This window comes from Asparagus officinalis, chromosome 2 (assembly GCF_001876935.1).
Source record: "Asparagus officinalis chromosome 2, Aspof.V1, whole genome shotgun sequence".
NCBI lineage: Eukaryota > Viridiplantae > Streptophyta > Magnoliopsida > Asparagales > Asparagaceae > Asparagus > Asparagus officinalis.
This window is the reverse complement of record NC_033795.1, coordinates 62,197,806-62,217,834: the sequence shown is the minus strand read 5'-3', so window position 1 is coordinate 62,217,834 and position 20,029 is coordinate 62,197,806. Positions and strand designations below refer to the sequence as shown.

At 36.8% G+C, this 20,029-nt stretch overlaps 1 protein-coding gene across 1 annotated transcript in view; it reads right to left on the bottom strand.

The window, feature by feature from the left end:
* LOC109831245 (probable basic-leucine zipper transcription factor N) overlaps positions 3,005–20,029 on the bottom strand; it is a 25,776-nt gene continuing 8,751 nt past the window's right edge. Inside the window, exons 2-8 of the mRNA XM_020398578.1 lie at positions 10,731–10,799; positions 10,023–10,199; positions 9,561–9,671; positions 9,042–9,221; positions 7,157–7,321; positions 3,599–4,207; positions 3,005–3,499 (exon numbers count right to left, since the gene is read on the bottom strand). Of these exons, the coding sequence (XP_020254167.1) occupies positions 3,005–3,499; positions 3,599–4,207; positions 7,157–7,321; positions 9,042–9,221; positions 9,561–9,671; positions 10,023–10,199; positions 10,731–10,799 (1,806 nt within the window). The remainder of the gene's footprint in view (positions 3,500–3,598; positions 4,208–7,156; positions 7,322–9,041; positions 9,222–9,560; positions 9,672–10,022; positions 10,200–10,730; positions 10,800–20,029) is intronic.

Below are 20,029 nucleotides of genomic sequence, written 5' to 3'. Positions count from 1 at the left end.
ACTGCTTGCTTGTAGCCTTGATTATTTGAGCACTGAGCTTGTGTATATACTTTGATGGCTTGCATGTAGGTGAGACTCATTCTTGTATGCTTTGATGGCTTGCTTGTTTGCTTCCTGTCTTGCATACAAAAGCAGCCTTAGTTATATGAGCTGCTTGTTTTGAATTCAGGAAGGGTTTATTTTAGTTTTTGCAGTTGCTCTGAGCTTATTGTGGTTGCTTACATTGCTGGTTATATGAGCCTAAAATGTATGGTTACTCCCATTGGCGTGCATCCAACAGGAATTGAACCTACGAATTTTCCAATTATGAGTTGGGCGGTTGGTGTGTTGTGGGTTTTAAGTCCAATCTGAACTGCTTGTATACGCCGGTCCAACTCACTTGTGTGTGGACATATTTTGTTTCATTTTTTGCAGCTAGTCTGAGCTTACTTGCGGCTACCTAATGCTAGTTATATGAGTTTGTTTGCATACTTGGATGGTTATATGAGCTTGCTTGCAGCATGTTTCATTCTTGCATACTTTGATTTCAGATGCGATTATTCTTTGATGGTTTGTTTCTTTTTTTTGTTGGTTATATGTGTCTGAAAAGTATGGTTACTTGTTTGGTTTGTTTCATTTTTTGTTTCAGGTACGAGCATTCTTTGATGGCTTTCTTGTAGCCTTGGTTTGTTGTGGGTTTTAATTCCAATCTGAGCTTGTGAGCTTGCTTGCTTGTTGTGGGTTTGAATGGGTATGCTAACCCCAATTGAATACAATTGTGTTTATTTTTTTGTGGGAGGTAAGCTCACCAAAGGTTCTTATATTCACCAATTATTATTTTGGTAATCCTAAAACTTGTTTGTTACAACTATAGATTTCAAATTCTAAAATTTGTAATGCTACAATTTGAGTTTGAAACAAACAAGAGCTTACAAATTATAGCATTTCAAATCCCAAAATATTGATGAAACAATCAAAGTTTTAAAAATCCCAACCCATGTTAAAAAACCTATGGATTTCAAATCCCATGATGAAATCCATATCCTAAAATTATAGGATTTGAAACAAACACCCCCTTAATAAAAGGTATAGATAGATAAACTGTTGGATCTCTCTCACATTTTCAATGAGACTGTGTTTTAGACCCTTGTGTCCTTTCGGGCTTACTCATTGACCCCACATCTAAGTGGACAAGCATGTTTGGTCACTTTTTCTCAAGTTTTTTTTTCTGGTTTTTCGCTGTAATTATCATTGTCGTGATTGCTGTTGTTATCCTCATTACAGTTTGTGAACAATACACAAAAGCTAAACTTCAAAAAAGAAAAATAAACACATTTTATCTTATATGGATCTAAAACAATCCAATCTCTTTCAAATATTTAATGACGGGATGTGGATAGCAAAGCAATTTTTATCATGTTCTTATATCGATATAACAAATAAGCTCAAAAAACATATAGGTTTTACAAAACCTAACAGAATACTTTGACAAGATACATTATCTATGTAAGAAGTATAAATATATTTTTCCAATTTCTCCTTTAATCATATAAAACTGCCGATTATACGTTCACTTCTCTTTATCATATTTATATTTCAGGTGCTTTGCTATCTATTAGTGCTAAATTTTCAATAAGTTAATAATAATAGTAATTAACCGTGAGCTATCTTTCTAAAGCACTTTCTTAACAGTCACTAGTGGAAAAATCAATATCCTTGACGGGCTTTCCCGTCAAGGATGTCAAATTTCCCGTCAGGGATACGTATCCTTGACGGCGTCCCGTCAAGGATACGTCGTCAGGAAAAGTCCCGTCAGGGATAAAACATCCCTGACGGGGAGCCGTCAGTAATGTCTATTACTGACGGCAACATTATTGACGGCGAATGCCGTCAGTAATATTGAAACATCGCTGACGGGATTCCCGTCAGCGATGTTTCACTATCCCTGACGGCGATCCCGTCAGTGATAGACATTACTGACGACAGTTCGTCGTCGCTGTACACACGAACGCTGACGGGTTTCCCGTCAGCGATAAGTATCGCTGACGGGGAGCCGTCAGCGATGCATAAAAAATCTGGTGATTACTAAATCAATTCCCTGTACATATCATCAATTCCCTGTATATCTCATCCAATCAATTTTGACAAACAAACCATACACATGTCATAAGTTCTAAATCCATACACATCAAACCATACACATGTCACAAGTTCTAAATCCATACACATCAAATCAAACAAACCATCCAAATTCGAAATATGTACATAATATCGTCAGTAAACCATACACATCAAACCATACACAAACACGATAACTTCCAAATCCACAACAATTTTCACGACAAACCATACACATGTCATAAGTTCTAAATCCACATCAAACCATACACGCATAATCTCAACTATAAAGATGTCCACAATATTAATCAGACACGAGTTATTGATGGCCCAGTTGAGAGGTAAATGCGTATTTCACTCGTTTACTCCCCTCTTACATTTGATTTTAATATGACCTTCCTCGACAAGGAATATTCGCATCACGATCAGATACAACAAATCTGAGCTTTGATTGCTAAAAAATGAGAAAGCAAACATGCAGCGAAAAGTCAAAGGAATAACGAGTCTGTGATTTTTGCACATGTTTATGGAACTTTCAACTTTGGAGATCAGAGATTCAGATGGTTCATAAAACAGGAAGCATCCAGCTAGACCAAATAAGTTTTAGAATTAGTAGGCATATATGCCTTAACACTTGAATAGCTCTGTGAATCATACACAATGAAAACCAATGTTCAAATATTTTACACTCAGATTACTAACAAGTACTAACAATCTCAAGGGTTGAACAACCAGCGCCTTACCCTAATGATGAGAATAATGATAAGGCTAGGATGGTAGGATTGTAATAGCAAACTTATATTTCCATGAAATCAAGCAAAACCTAGTACAAGCCAAAGAAATGGGGGAGGGAGGTCTCAATAAGATGATGGAGAACTTTGGCCTTCATAGTTTGGACAAGAGAGATTCACAGCCTTGGTTTTCTCTTGTGTCGCATATTATGGAGTTGGGGAATTCTCTGTCTGGGTTTCTGCTTGTGCCAATTTAGGAAAAGGTCAGAGACTCTCTTCTTGCATTTCTGCCAGTTTCTCATCTTTTGAAAATGGTGAGTTTCTTCTAGTGTACTGTATTTTGGAGAAGGTGTGGAGCACCTTGCTCGAATCTCTGTCCATCTCTGATACTTTGGAGAAGGTGAGGGGCTCCTTGCTTGAGTTTCTGCTTGTGTCCCATATTTTGGAGATGGTGAGGAGCATCTTGCTCGAATTTTCACTAGTGGCTCATATGTTGGAGAAGTTGGATGGCTCCTCGCTTTGATTTCTATTGGCTTCAATTTCGGAGAAGATTGTAGGCTTCCTGCTTTGGTTTCTGGACGTGATTTTGGAGAAGGCGAGGAGCTCCTTATATGAAATTCTTCCTGTGTGAATATTTGAGAATTTTGAGGGCTCTTAGGCCAGGTTTCTTCCTGTATGTCATAATTTGAAGAAGGTGGGGAACTTTTTTCCTGGTTTTTTACTTGTGTAGATTTCAATGAAAATTGGGGGCCTCTTTCGTGGCTTGTTACCTGTGTAAATTTTGGAGAAGGTGGAGAGCTCATCTGCTGGATTTCTACAGGTGTCAAGCTTTGGGCATGTTGGGGGCTCCCAGCAAGAGTTTCTGCTTGTGCCTCATATATTATTATAGAAGGTAAGCGACTCTCTGTCTTGGTTTTTTCCTGTGTCTCGTGTTTTGGAGAAGGTGGGACACTCCTTGGCTGAGTTTCTGCTGCACGTGTTTCATATTTTGGGGAAGATGTCGGGCTCCCTGCTATGGGTCGTCTCTTCGCATGAGAAGAAGATGAAGGCGAGAAAGTGCCAGTTTTTAAGAAAAATTCTGGTGGATCTTCAATGTTGAGAAATTGCGGGGAAGAGTTTTTCGAGTTGTTGGAAGAGCCAGGTCTAGACAATATGGGAGAGAGTTGTCGAGGGGAAGAATGAAATAAGTGAGCTGGCAACTGGATCGGGCAGACTTCTTGGACCTCTTCAATACCTTCATCAACATACACAACATCTTGCATCGTCAGCTGATGATACTCCACGATCTCCCTCAAGAACCGATTCTCTCTTGCATAGATGGAGTTGTCATGGGCCAGCCTTCCCTTCTCTGCCAGCAGCGTCTCTAATTGGAGTCGTATCTACATCAAAGGACAAAGAGGCATGAGAAATTAAGTTCAGTAAGTCACTAAATGCATTGGCAAGTATACTTCGATAGGAGGAATGTATATATTTGAAGTCTTATATACATCAAACAAACATGATTATTATATAAATTTGATACATAAATGCATTGACATGCATATGAAGCATTATCAACCAAGCAATGTCTCTAACTGGGAGGTTTCTCTACATCAAAGAAGAATAATTGCTAGAAAAATTTGATCCGGTAGGTTAATAAATACATTGGGCACATAGCAAAGCATCAACTAATTCCGATCAGAACTATATAAAAGACAGATTAATATTAGCATGTCAAAAACAACAGATTAAATAGTAATAGTCTTTAATTTTGTATTATTTGAGTTAGCTACACAAAATATGAATGTTTCTCTATTCATCTTATTTAGGTTTAACTCCTATGACTGAACTAGATACCTTCATAACCTTAGAGCCTCAATAGAGTTAGAATTCACTCATCTTATCCGACTAACACCTTGACTCCATCAGTTAAAAGATGACTCTCTTTTGGCACAAATCCAACCACCTCAAAGTGTTATTTCTTTTTATTATCCACAAATGAGCTACCTCTAGTCCCATTAATCCACCAATTTCTCACTCAATCTCTCATACTGGAGCATCATCCTAAAAATTTAGGTTAACCTTAACCTCAATACTAATTAGAAGACACATTATTGCGCATGCTATTATTGTAATACAAATGTTGATTAGGAAAAACTCAATTAACAAAAGTATTTCACAGGTATGTTATTTAATTATTATAAAATAGAAAGATTCAATGATACTTCAAAGAAGATTTTACCTGTCATAACCGTTCATTATCCCAATCCACAGGCAAACCCTCACTACCCTGGCTAATCAAAGCCCCTACTACAAGTTTTAAATTCTGAAACTAGAGTTTCCACCTTAGGGGCTGTTTGTTTGCCCAAAAAAAATGAGAAACCCCCCCGCCATGTCACCTTTGAGGAAATCCCCCCCTGCCACCTCAGATTTTGGTTTCAACCGTTTTCCATTTCACATGTTTGTTTCATTTTGAGTTTTAAGAAAAGGGGGATGCCACGTAGGATGCCATGTCAAATTTTAAGAAATGTGTTTTCACACCAAAAACATCTGAAAATACTTGGAAATGTCACTTCTATGAATCTTTAATTAATAAAAGCACTGTTGAAATAGTATAAGAGGATAAAACAGATTATTTAAATGCTGATTTTACTGTTACTATTGCGGCTGACCTATATTTCTCTTTTTTTGTTCACAAACAAACACAAGAAATGGAAATCTATTCTACTGTTACTATTGCGGCTTTTTTTGTTTTTAGTGTGACATGGCGGTGAAATGGGGTGATTTCTTTGCGAAACAAACAGAAAAAAAGAAAACTGGGAAATGTCTTGAAATGTGATGAAAGCAAATGAAATGTGACATTTCCATTTCCGATTTTTTTCGGAAAACAACCAAACAGCCCCTTATTCAAACCCTTCTTCTAACCAAGGACCAATTATGATGACCGAGCATGCGAGATGCTGATGAGAGGCGGCGTGGTGGAGATTAGACCTACAACCAACATGCCAACATATGCATGCAGCCTGAACTCTAATATTATTATCTGAGGTATTTCCCTGGTAGAGTGCAACACCCTGCATAAGTTCATTTCCCGTTGCAGTATTTTTCCTTTTCTGAACCATTCCAGACCAAGACTCATAATTTTGAGACTCTTATCTTATAGTTCATGAAGATCTTCTTCTCAGAAGTTTTCTTGATCTAAGTATATTCAATTTACAAAGTTGGGTGAAAATTCCAAAATTATAAAATATCGACTGTGGTGTCAAAACTGTAGCTTTTCACCCGTTTGACCCAATTCCCTTTGGAATTTGACTTTGGTCAAGTTGAAGAAATTGATTGTCTCATCATTTTACGTGTTATGTTGAAAAACTCAGCAGTTTTTACCTGATGTAGAATCTGTGCAGGCTAGAAAGTCGTGACCAGTCAAGTCCACACTATTTCCAAATGATCTTTTAATAATTAATAAAAGTAGTAGAAATAAATATAGACTTAGCATATCATTTTAGTGAATTAATCATTAAGGTGATGTGCTGCCAGCCTAGTCATACGTTGCTAAGGTCGCAGGGACGTGACACGACTATGCAAATGAAAGAATGAATTACCCAATAGAGATGGCAACATCACACTATGAGTATCTAATAACTAGAAACCCAAACAATTATTTTCCCCATTAGAAGTGACGGAGATATCCAAACACACCACGACCCAGGAGTTAACTTCTAGGACGCAAACATGACAAGCAACCAAGTGATTCCAAATCAATAAATTTTGTGAGTGAATCAAGAAAGCACAGGTTACAACAACAAATGCATTAGCAAATCATCCATCAATTGTGGCCTTTAAAATTATTCTTCAAGATCCTTCCAACTTACATCTTGAAATGAAAACCAGCTCTAATTCAGATATGCCTATGACAGAACTTGGACAACAGTTCTAAAATAACTTTCAGCACCAACTGGACCAAGAGCAGATAAGGAAACTGAAGTGTCTTGGGCATTTAATAAGAATGAATAAAGAAGGTAAAAGAGAACATGAATTCTGGGTAGGTGCTATGAGAACAAAATGAGTAGGAAATTTAACCCTTAATACCTATTTCCTAATTTCTAAGCATGTAACTCATAATCTTTTGGACTATCATAAAGGTAGAAGATGCACTTGTATGTTAAAATATTACTAATGGGAGCATGCATGTGGTTTCAGGAAATGTAAATAGCATCGCAGATCTAATCTGTGAGATTTCAGCCTATTTGAATTCAACCCATTGCTGTTCATTATATAGACTCTGCATTAGGAAAAAGTATTTATCTTGGAAACTATTATTTCGTTTCATGCATAAAAGAGGAGCATACCAGATCATCATCTTCAATGGTATCTCCCTTATCACGACTTTCTCTCAATAGCTTGTTTTCACCTTCAAGCTGAGCACATCGCTCTTTTGCAAAAGCCAGGTCAGCTTTGACAGTTTTAAGTTCCCGCAGAAGAAGCTTGGCCTTGGCAGCCATTGCATTTGCAACCTATAGCATCAGCAGAAAATGTTAGCTTTACTCTTTAAAAAAAGAGTATTAAAGGAAATAAAAATTGATAACCATAATCACTTCATATAAGTGCATCGCCAAAAAAATTAAAAAAAAAGTCAGTGTGAAGTATGTCACAGAAACCAGGAAGCAAAAAAGGTAATCAAGTTAGTTAAGAGAAAACAGTGCTGGGTTGCGTAATAATTTCAGCAGGTCAATCTATCATGAAAGCTTGCTTTTTCTTTTCCTCTTTTTCCACTAGAATAGAACCATAATATACTTTGGCAACTTAGAAATTAATCCGGTTTAGTTTTAATCCGGTTTATTTTACTCTAGAATAGAACCACAATATACTTTGGCAACTTAGAAAGTAATCCGTTTTAGTTTTGATCCAGTTACACTAGTGTGTTTGGCAAACCTCCTGGGCCAGGACTAAACCTGGCATAGTTTTGGGGGTGTTTCTGTTTGGCAAAAAATTGGGTCAATGTTGGCTCAGTTTTTGTAAGTCAAAAAAGTCATCTAAACTGGTTTTATCTTGGACCACCTGGTCCAAACTAAAACCAGTTTAGAATGAAACTAGGTTAGGACTGATCCTAGCCCAGTTTTTGACATTTTGCCAAACACACCCGTTAACAGCCTAGGTTAGACTGAACTACTTTCCATGTGAAGTAGTTATGAGTTGAACTTAGTTTGGCTAATTTTTAAACAAAAATAGTCTAAAACTAAATCTTCTTTGATAAATACACATATGTATAGAGATAGGATTCCAATTTAATAATTAAATATATTTTCCTTTGTCAACTAGATGGTCACAATACATTTTTCCCTCACCACTTGTTTCTTTGGGCCAAACTTATCTGGTTCAGTCTGAGGTAAAATTGGGCCAGACGAACTGGTTTAGCCCACCTACTTTATTTACCAAAAAAGGACTAAGTTGGTGGAGTAGACTTACTCTACCAAAAACAGGTTTTAGCACTTTGGCAAAAATTAGAGTACTTCTCCCTAGACTAGTCTTATGTTACATCCAACAATGAAAGAGCAGATCAGTGAAAAGAATATGGCCTACTCAAAATTCCGACCGTTATTATTCCCAGTTTCGCCTTAGACTGTAAACTCTATGAAATACTGACATTCCAGGTCTGGAAATGATTACAAATGCATTGAAGCACTCAAGTTATGTGGTGCTTCGGATATCAAAGAAAATCCATCATGCCTGAGATATACGTACAGTTTGTTTTGTTTGTAGATGAAGATGGATCAATGCTTTGGTTTTTTGCACTCCTAAGATACTTCTGATCTTGTGAGATTTGAAAATAATTTATCAAGTTCTGACAAAAAAAAGTCATTTACCATGTTGCACGGACTTAGACATATACAACGAAATGAAACAGTGCCTGACAGTAAGGTCTAGTCTCTAGAAAATACACATGATAAACATGTCTGGTGTGCATATTGCGACTAAACACAGCTTCATGACAGAAGTGTCTGGGTTACATAGTAAAAAAAATCCAGAGACATGGCAAAGAGAACTTCAACCACCTAGACAACTGACTTCTGTTATTTATTTTTGGAAGTACAAAGTTTGTGGCCAAATTAAGTTAACTTCTGAACAAATATTGTTTCAAAGGGCATGGAAAGTCGACTTAACAGAACAGCAAAAAGGCTAAAACATGCAACCAGTATTTCTATGTAACCCAGTGATACATATTTGCCACCTTACGTCGCGTGATGCCTTCAGTTGAGTTTCGTGGTCATTTAGATCTGCATAGAGGTAACTTGAAGCTGAAAGATCAGCACACTGATTCCGTGCACTGAAACTTCCACTTTTTCTCCTGATTTGCAGCTTTCGTGTCTCTTGGATGATATTAGCTGTCCTGTTCTCCACTATAGTCATACCCTCCTAAAGAAGGGGCAAAAAACAACAAATTAATGGGATAACCTCTCTGCATAAAAGCTATAACAAGAGTCAAACTAAAAGTTTATTCACTGCTTTTGTAAAATAACAGTACAACACATACAAATTAGAAAATGTAGAAACCTGATTACACATAGAACCATTATAGACAAATGATTAAAAAACATGTAAGAAAGTGAACAGTAATTCATTTTGTCCCTGAACGATAACCTTAAACTCAGCTCATCCCAAGTTTTCATAATTGAACCTCGAAAATAATAAATGATGTCTTTTATTATGTGCTTAAAATTAATGTATGCCGCATGCAGCTCGTGTAAAACTTACTTCGAGAGCACTTTTTATTGCACCACCAATGTGCTGGTGCGAAGAATCAAGTTCTGGACCTTTGTTTACTGATAAATTATCTGTTCTCTGGTAACTATCAAGTTGATTGAACTGCAAAAAGTAGAATCCACAAAGAAGATAATTGACGACATTGAAAGAAAATTCAAATAAAGAGTACACTGTAACTCTACTGATTAACATGAGGTTAAAGATACAGGATATAGCACTATGGCAAATGCCAGTAACAAGTAAAATGTACATGATGTTACTGTTAAAATAGGTACTTTATACATTATGAAAGCAATCCAATTTAAATCAAGAGAAAACTAAATAACCCATTTTAAGATCTGCTTCTTCGCTATCACCAAACGTTCTCTGGCAATCATCACCTGATGGATAATTGGCTGTTTCCGGTGGATGTAAAAAAAATATAAGCTAGCAGATGCAGAATTTATTACTCACTTGACTACCTGCTGAGGTGTCAAACATCTGTGGATGACTCCTGCCACTGTCTTCTGATTCTTGAGAAGGATTATCATCTTCAAGTATTGATTTAGCTTTTCTAGCCAAAACCCCCCAAAAACCATACTTGGCCTCATTCAAACTTTTCATTGCTGTGTAGTCATAGGTTGCAGCATCCTGCATTTGGAGTCCACTATAGGTTACGAAACAATACACATCAAAGTTATGTAACATATATGCAAGAACAATAATGTGCAGTACATTATTGCAAAATCCAGAATAAAACTAATTGGCAAGCTTCTTAAATAAACTGCTAGTTGAAACATCAGGCTCAAATAATAAGATAGGGAAGGAAATCAAAGCATAAAAAATGACTTTCATACAACTATCTACCTTCTGCTTCTTTATTTTGTCTGGTAAAATAGTAAGATAAATTTATATAATATGAAAATTATTTCGAGTCATTCAGTAACATGCTTCTTTTATAATTTGGATACCAAATTGAATAAAATGGTAAAAAGGACAGGCAATGTTTCTATTTCTATGCAATTGAATTAATGGCCCGTTTGGGTACTAGCATTTCATTTGAATTCATGGAATTGAACTTGTTCTTGTGTTTGGTATTAAAAAAAAAACATTTGAGATTGTGGAATTGGCTCAATTCTGCTTAGATTTTAACACTGCAGGGAATCGAGATTTAGAAATTACCACTAAAATGGCATCATTTTCTGATTCTGATCTCTCAACTCTTCCTCGATTTGTCCCTCTTTGTCTTTGCTACAGTTCACTTAAAATCTTAACATTACATCCCAATCCTCAAAGGTTTGAAAATCACAAAAGCAACCTCTCAAATTGAAAAAATTTGTATACAACCTTTTAGACATCCAAAAATCACAAACCTCACCCATAAATGTGAAAATGGCAAATAGTCCCCTGAAAATCTAGAATTACAAAAATTACTCTAAAATACAAATGGACCCCTAAAAATTTGAAAGTACAAATAGTCAACTGAAAAATATGAGAATTACAAGAAGTGCCCTTAAACATAAAAAATTACAAAAAATTACCCTGAAAAACTGGAAAATTATGGCCCCCCTGAAAAATCTGACATTATAGATCATACTCTGAAAAATTAATGCTACAAACCTTGTGAGAACTAAAAAAAACACCCTAAAATTTTCAAAATTACAAAATACGCCCTAAAAAATTCAAAAACAAAAAACAGCCATAAAAACTTAAATTTATGTACAGCCCCTGAAAAATCTGAACTTACATACAAAGCCGTGAAAATCTTAAAATCACAAAAAATACCCTCAAAGTTTGAAAAATTCAAAAAACACCCTGAAAACTGGATTTTACGAACAGACCCCTAAAATATGAACTACAAATAGCATGCTGAAAATTCAAAAATTATAAATAGCCCCTCCAAATCTGTAAATTACAATAAACACCTGAAAAAGATGACATTTATGAACATCCTAAGAAAATGCAAACAACGCCCTAGGAAGCTAGAAGGAAGAACAACCCTTTGAAATCTGAAAATGCCAAAAAAAATATTAAATTTGGAGCTGAAAATTCTAGAATTGAAATTCTAAATATTCCCAAACAATGGATTTTAAAAATTATGAAATGTGTCAAGATGATACTAGAAACCAGTGGCATTTACCAACATCAAATCGACATATAACCATCCCCATTTTGAAAAGTGTGAAATGTAGCATGTCAGAGTAACAAATTGGTTTTTCTAATGATTAAAAAATAAGAGCCCTTTTTTTCATTGCATGTCCAGAAGGATATTGTTTGTTTTCTAATATATATATACATATAACAATTTGGAAGGACTTGAAAGGATATTCCAAGATTCTGAAAAGAAAGCCAACTGAAAGTGAAATGAAAGAGATGCTTGTTGCTCATTTTCTCGTATGTTTCTCATTTTATCTATCCATTTTTTAGCTTGAAAGCATTTGAGGGTTGCATGGTTGCATGATACATATGCTTAGACTGTCTATCTTTCAGTTTAGCCCTTTTCATGGAAAAGCACTGTGCATGGAAAAGCATTGTACTACTATAATAGTCCATCCACAAACAATTTCATACTGGCAGCACTAGTCGGTATAAAATTAACAGTTCCCTCAGATATTTGAACAAACCTTAGGGAACTTGTCAACTTTGTCACCTGAGTGATAGCTGAGATCATTTCAAATAACTCTTTAATAAATTCAATTTTGGAAGAATCAACCTAGAAATGAAGGGGCATGCCAAACGAAAAGCGGATAATGTGAAGTATTAGGAATTTAAAGACTGTGATTACATTCTTCCAAAACTTCCCCAAAAGAACGTCCATAGCATAAATGCTAATAACATATGGATTAATCGTTATTATCTCTAAAGTCCACTAGGCATTACCTGGCTATGAAGTTCTAGGCATGTCATCATCAAGAAAAGAGTGTTTGTACATGCATCTGTAGCTAGGTTGAGCTTTATGAACTAGCCAGATACAATATTTCTTTCCAAAATGCAATCAATATATAGTGTATAAGAAAACATTTAACGTTCCACAGATAAAAACAACAAATTGACTTACATGTTAGGACAATATCAGATGGTTAAGAAGGGAATCATGAGATTAAAATAAATAAGTTCCAATGGAAAATCTACTAAAGATGGGATCAAACTGAATTCAGGGTAAAAATTGATTCAAAATCCTATCTATTATTGATTTAAATAAAAGAAACTCCAGGCATTCGAAGGATAAAATAATCCAAGATGTTAGTGCCAAAAATAATCCCAAGAAACAAATATGAAAAAGTACTCTTTACACACTAGTTAGTCCTCTGCTCATTTTTAAACATAATTCAAGGTTAACTTACACGTATTAAGAGAACTGATTAAAGTTGTTTCCCAACTAAGGCAAGACTAGTTACACTATAGCCTCTTGAGTTCCCAACCGCATTTATTTATTTTTCAAATTTCTTTATTGCCACTGCGTATCAAAGATAGGAAGAAGGTTAACAGTGGACCCAATGAGGTGTCTTCTTTTTTACAAAAAAGGAGTTGCTGAAGAATCATTAAAACTAAGCTAATAAAACATATCAAAACATGGAAGAATAATTGAAAGTAAATCATCATCAATGAAAATTAGAGTGTGATTGGCTAGCTAAACTTTGTTCAATTAGGTCAGAACTGAGTTTTCAAATGAGAGATAAATATATATGTGCGTGCGTGTATGAGGAACCTGGTACCAAACATAAGTTTTTTGTGTTCGATAGTGAGACGGCTCATTTGTGAACATGACGTGAAGAGATCACGTGAAATAAAGTTCGTAGGGTCCACGTGATTTACAAGAGCAGTTTTCATGAAGTTGCGTGTGTTGGCCCACCCGACTTGTTTCTGCGTGACCCGATTGCTTGCAGCCTATAAAAGCCTAGTTCTAGGGTTTCGGGATAAGTGCAAGCAAAGGAAAAGAACAGGGGGATCAGAGACTTTAGCGGTTGTGCTTGGGCGTGCAAGAGTAGAGCAAAGAAGGTGCAAGGCAGAGATTTTGGCGGCTATTCACAGAGAAAAAGCAAAGTCTTTTTGCAGCTGTTCTTTGATTTGTGCATCCCTTTGAGAGAGTATTAGTGTGAGGGTTTAGATTGTGTGATTGTAAACCCTAGTTGTATTCTCTTCCTCTAATAATATATCTCTCCCCTTCTTGCCCCGTAGACGTAGGCAATTTGCCAAACCATGTAAAATAGTTTGTCTTGCTGTGATTTGTAATAGCTTGTAGGTTCCCTCGACAAGTCAGTCCTAGAACTGATGAGAGGAAGAGCTGATATCTCACTTTGTTGAGAAATTTTGCTTTCGGTTCTAGTTTCCTTTGTAAAACAGGAATTTAGTTGTGATCTAATCTCTTGTTGTGCACCTTGCGCACCGGAGGTGCTGCCGAAATTTTCGCTACGCACAACAAATGGTATCAGAGCTTCAGATTTGGCTTGAGGCTTGTTCGAAGAATTCGATAAAGGATTCCTATCTAAAGAGTTAGATCGATAACATGGGAGAAGCAAGCACATCAGGTTTGTCTCTTACGAAGGCGATACAGAGTCTGAGTATCAATTACACGAAAATTGATGTTCCGAAGTTCGACGGTAAGATTAATTTCGGATTGTGGAGGTGTCAGGTGATGGACGTCTTGGATGCACAGAATTTGGAGGAGACTCTTGAGTTACAAGAGAAACCCGAAGACATGGAGGACAAGGTTTGGAAGAAGATGAACAGTAAGGCTTGTGGAGTTATTCGGTCATACTTGACGTTGGATCTTATTTATGACGTAATGAACGAAACGTCAGCGAAGAGAATGTGGGAAACACTCAATGAGAAGTATCTTACGAAAAGCATTAAGAATCGGCTTCACTTGAAGAAGAGGTTTTACCAATTCAAGATGAAGAGGGGAGTTTCCGTCAGGGAGCATGTCAACAATTTTACAAAGCTACTTTCATATATGACCAATGTGGATATCATTATTGAAGATGAAGAAATATGATGTTACTTTCGTGTTCGTTGTCCAAGGATGATTACGGTACGTTCGTTCTCACTATGATCAATGAAAGAAATATGATGTTACTTTTGTGTTAGCTATAAGGAGGTGACCTCAGCTTTAGTGAATTATGAGTTCAGGAAGAGTGATGGTTCACCCTTCGAGAAGGCATCAGGAGATACATTAGCAGTTCGAGGTCGTGATCCAAACCGCCGCCAGTTCAACCGTTCAAAATCAAAGAATAGAGGTGACCATAAGAGTATTGGTAGGAATCAATGTTGTTTTTGTAAAGAAGAGAGACATTGAAAGATCGACTGCCCAAAGTTGAAGGACAAAGCCGGGAAGAACAAGGGGAAAGCTGTACAAGATTCAGAAATGAATGTTACAAAAGTTATTGATGAACATCCAGAGTCAGATTCTTCAGGCTATTCATGCTCCGCACTACCATCGGGAGAAGGTGCGATGTATGATGACGCAGAGTGGATTGCCTAGATCCTTTTGAGCCGAGGCGTTGGTTTATACGAGCCATCTCGTGAATAGGTTGCTGTGCACTGCGATACAGGGGAAGACTCCGATGGAACATTGGTCTGGTTTGGTGGCTAGTGACTATGAGTCGCTTCGGATATTTAGGTGTCTAGCTTATTATCATGTCAGTGATGGTAAATTAAATTCGAGAGCGAGAAAAGCAGTCTTTGTTGGATTTAGAGAATGTGTTAAAGGCTTTAAATTATGGAATCCACAGGACAAAAAAATAGTTATTAGCAGAAATATCATATTTGATGAGACGTACATGATGAGACCTCAAGTCCCTCAGCAGATGGAGAGAGACCAGACGATTGGGATATCGCAGCAGGTGAAGGATGATGTGACTCCATCCACTCCAGATAGTATTATATCCATTGAAGCTCCTACAGAGATAATACTGGGAGGAGATGGGATGACAGCCGGGCATTTAGAGGATATAGTGGATGTTCGGACTCAGGAACATGGTCATGTTCAGGAGTCCATTGCAGCTAATAGACCAAGAAGAAACATTCGTCTGTCAGCTAGATATGACGATGTCATGGTTACATATGCTTTATCAGCAGAAATCGTTGATGATTTGGTTCCTTCTACATTCAAGGAAGCAGAGTCAAGCTCTGATTCGATTAGGTGGAGGGAAGCCATAGAGGAGGAGATGCAGTCTCTTTATAAAAACGATACTTGGGAACTTGCAAAGCTACCGAAAGGTAAGAAGGTTATTGGATGCAAGTTGGTGTACGTAAAGAAAGAGGGATCTTCTATTAGGAAAATTAGATTCAAAGCCAGATTGGTTGTCAAGGGATATGCACAGCTAGAGGGTGTTAATTACAACGAGGTATTTTCACCTGTTGTGAAGTATTCGTCGATTAGTATTTAATTGGTATTAGTGGCACAACTAGATTTGGATTTGGTCCAGATGGATGTGAAAACAGTCTTTCTACATGAAGATTTAGAAGAGGAGATCTACATGACACAACCTATGGGGTTTAAAGCTGCAGGAAAGGAGGAATTGGTGTGCAAGCTGAAGAAGTCTCTTTATGGATTGAAGTAATCACCGCGATAATGGTACAAGAGATTCGACGACTTTATGATTGGCCGAGGGTACAGAGGAGCTCATATGACCCGTGTGTTTACATGCACAAGCTACAAAATAGTGAGTATATTTATTTACTGTTATATGTTGACGATATGCTCATAGCTTCCAAGAATACTTCATCTATTAGAAAGTTAAAAAGGAGCTGTCATCCGAATTTGAGATGAAGAATCTTGAAGAAGCAAAGAAGATATTGGGTATGGAGATTGAGAGAGACAGGGTGAAGGGGAGGTTGAAGTTGATACAGAGGAGTTACTTGCAGAAGATGCTGAAGAAATTTAGTTATGATGGTAATGCCAAGGCGGTGAGTACTCCATTAGCTTCCCACTTTAAGCTATTAGCTAAGATGTCACATGTTTCAGTTGAGAACCGTGAATACATGTCCAAAGTTCTATATACCAATGTTGTGGGTAGCTTGATGTATGCGATAGTGTATACAAGGCCAGATTTATCACAGGCCGTGAGCATGGTATCCGGGTACATGCACGATCCCGGGAAGGGTCATTGGGAGACCGTGAAATGGATTTTATGGTATATCAAAGATACTGTGGATGTTGGTTTGGTATTTCAGAAGAATGAGAAGACAGGACAGGATTGTATTGGTAAAGTGAATTCTGATTATGCGAGGAATCTGGACAAGTACCGGTCTACTAGCGGATATGTGTTTACACTAGCAGGAGCACCGGTGTGTTAGAGATGCACACTTTAGTCTATAGTGGCTCTCTCCACTATGGAGGCAGAGTATATGTCGTTGACTGACGCTGTGAATGAGACTTTATGGTTGTAGGAATTATTGGATGACCTGGGGATTACACAAGATACTATCAGGGTACATTGTGATAGGATGTCGGCTATCTATTTGACAAAGAACCAGGTTTACCATGCACGCACAAAGCACATTGATGTCAGATTCCACTTTGTTCAGGAAGTTTTGGATGACGGTGATGTCATATTAAAGAAGATCCACACTAAGGATAACCCTACGGATATATTGACCAAAGTTGTTTCAGATGTTAAGTTTGGTCATTGTTTGAAACTTTTGAACATTCTTCGATGTTAAGGCTTTGGAGACCATTTGGGTGAACTACGTTCGGCTTAATTCCTTAAGCAAGAGGATACGTAGGCAGTCTTTACGATGCAGCCAGTTGGTTAGTTGATTTTGATGGGGGTGAGATTGTTTAGACTCTCGTTTGAGTTCCCGACTTATTGTGGATTGAGTCCGTTATCGTGAATTAACTTCACGACGTATTGGACACAACAGGTGGGACATTTGGTTGCTTTGGTGTCGGCTCAGTTTTGTGAAAACTTCACCGAGGTGGAGAATTGTGAACATGACGTGAAGAGATCACGTGAAATAAAGTTCGTGGGGTCCACATGATTTACAAGAGCAGTTTTCATGAAGTTGCATGTGTTGGCCCATCCGACTTGTTTCCGCGTGACCCAGTTGCTTGCAGCCTATAAAAGCCTAGTTCTAAGGTTTCGGGATAAGTGCAAGCAAAGGAAAAGAACGGGGTTCTAGGGTTTCGGGATAAGTGCAAGCAAAGGAAAAGAACGGGGGGATCAGAGACTTTGGCGGCTGTGTTTGGGCGTGCAAGAGCAGAGCAAAGAAGGTGCAAGGCAGAGATTTTGGTGACTATTCACAGAGAAAAAGCAAAGTCTTTTTACAGCTGTTCTTTGATTTGTGCATCCCTTTGAGAGAGTATTAGTGTGAGGGTTTAGATTGTGTGATTGTAAACCCTAGTTGTATTCTCTCCCTCTAATAGTATATCTTTCCCCTCCTTGCCTCGTGGACGTAGGCAATTTGCCGAACCATGTAAAATAGTTTGTCTTGCTGTGATTTGTAATAGCTTGTAGGTTCTCTCGACAAGTCAGTCCTAGAACTAATGAGAGGAAGAACTGATATCTCACTTTGTTGAGATATTTTACTTTCGGTTCTTGCTTTCTTTGTGAAACAGGAATTTAGTTGTGATCTAATCTCTTGTTATGCACATTACGCACCGGAGGTGCTGCCGAAATTTCCGCTGCACACAACATCATTCCCGTTCACTCATTCAAATGAGGTACTGCATACACAGGTTGGAGAGTAAATGAGAATGAGACACCTTACTACCAAGCACTAAATTTGTATTTTGTACCAAGTTCCTACATTTCTCTCATACACACATACACACACACACACATGAGAATAATGGGTATGTTTGTTACGAAGCACCAAATTTGGTGCTTGGTAGTGAGATGCTTACTTCTCATCCACTCATTCAATTATCTAACTCATGTGCACTCATGTGAATGTGGTCTCCCCATTAAATAAGGGGATAAGAATGAACAACTTCACTATCAGCATCAATTTTGTGCTTAGTACCAAGCATATATATATATATATATATATATATATATATATATATATATATATATATATATATATATAATAATGAGAAATATTGGGTATGCTTTGGTACTAACGCAAGTTTTTGTGCTTGGTACCAAGCATACCCATTTCTCTCTCCTCCTCTCTCTCTATATATAATATATATATATATATATATATATATATATAATATATTATAATATCATTTGGAATGGTAAGCGACAATACACGCACAAACATATATGGGTAGAGTTACAATACACCTAGGAAGTAACTAATTCAGTCACACACACTCCTTTCTAGCGTTGGATTTTCTAGATTGACAGATTAGAAAAATAAAAATTATGTGGAGGCACACCATATTTATTTCCACTTATGATTCCTCTTTTATTATGACATATTATTTTCCTCTAATGTTTTGTATCTTTAGGTTAGAACTCAGATTTTTGGGTTCATTCAATAAGTTTGACCAATAACATTGTACCGTAAGTGGATGAGGTTCTCTCAGAATGAAACATGGAAAGTCACCAAACCATATAGGCACTTAAGAGTAGAATTGAAAATAGACAAAGCACACATGATTTTGTAAACGTAATAGCTTCAGTTCTAACAAACCTTTAACACAAAAGGATTAGTTTCGAATTTTTAACAGAAAAATATTAGTTTCAGAGAGCAAATTAATAAGACTTTTTTTTGGCTCCAAACTAAGAAGGTTTAGAAAATAAAAGGAGACAAATTTTCCTACAAAACAATCCCAAGTTAGAAATAAAATGAAGTATAAAATATTAGATGGAAATAAATACATGTGGTGCTCACATGACCTTGAAGGTGCTTCATCTGCAGTCCTACAGTAAAGAGGAATGTGTGTGTGTGTGTCTACACACACCCCCCTAGGGTAAGGTAGTTATATTTGTCAAAATACATATTTGACCATTAATATCAACGATCCATACTGTTTATTATGATCTACGCATTTAAAACTTCATAGAGATTAAAAAAAACACATAGATTAGATATTTCTAGTTTATACATCTAATGACCAAGAAATGAATGACCTGTAATAGTCCAAAAATGTTATTTATTTTGAATTGCTTGATTTATAGGATAGAAAATTTCAAACCACATGATCTTTGATCCACATGCATTTAATGATACGTAGATTACAATGTACGATTTTCATTTACAAAATAGCTGGCCAAAGACGTATTTTCACAAGTGTGTGTAACTAATTTAGTTACGCCCTAGGTGTATTGTAACCCATGCATTTAATGATACGTAGATTACAATGTACGATTTTCATTTACAAAATAGCTGGCCAAAGACGTATTTTCACAAGTGTGTGTAACTAATTTAGTTACGCCCTAGGTGTATTGTATCCCTTTGATCCACATGCATTTAATGATACGTAGATTACAATGTACGATTTTCATTTACAAAATAGCTGGCCAAAGACGTATTTTCACAAGTGTGTGTAACTAATTTAGTTACGCCCTAGGTGTATTGTAACC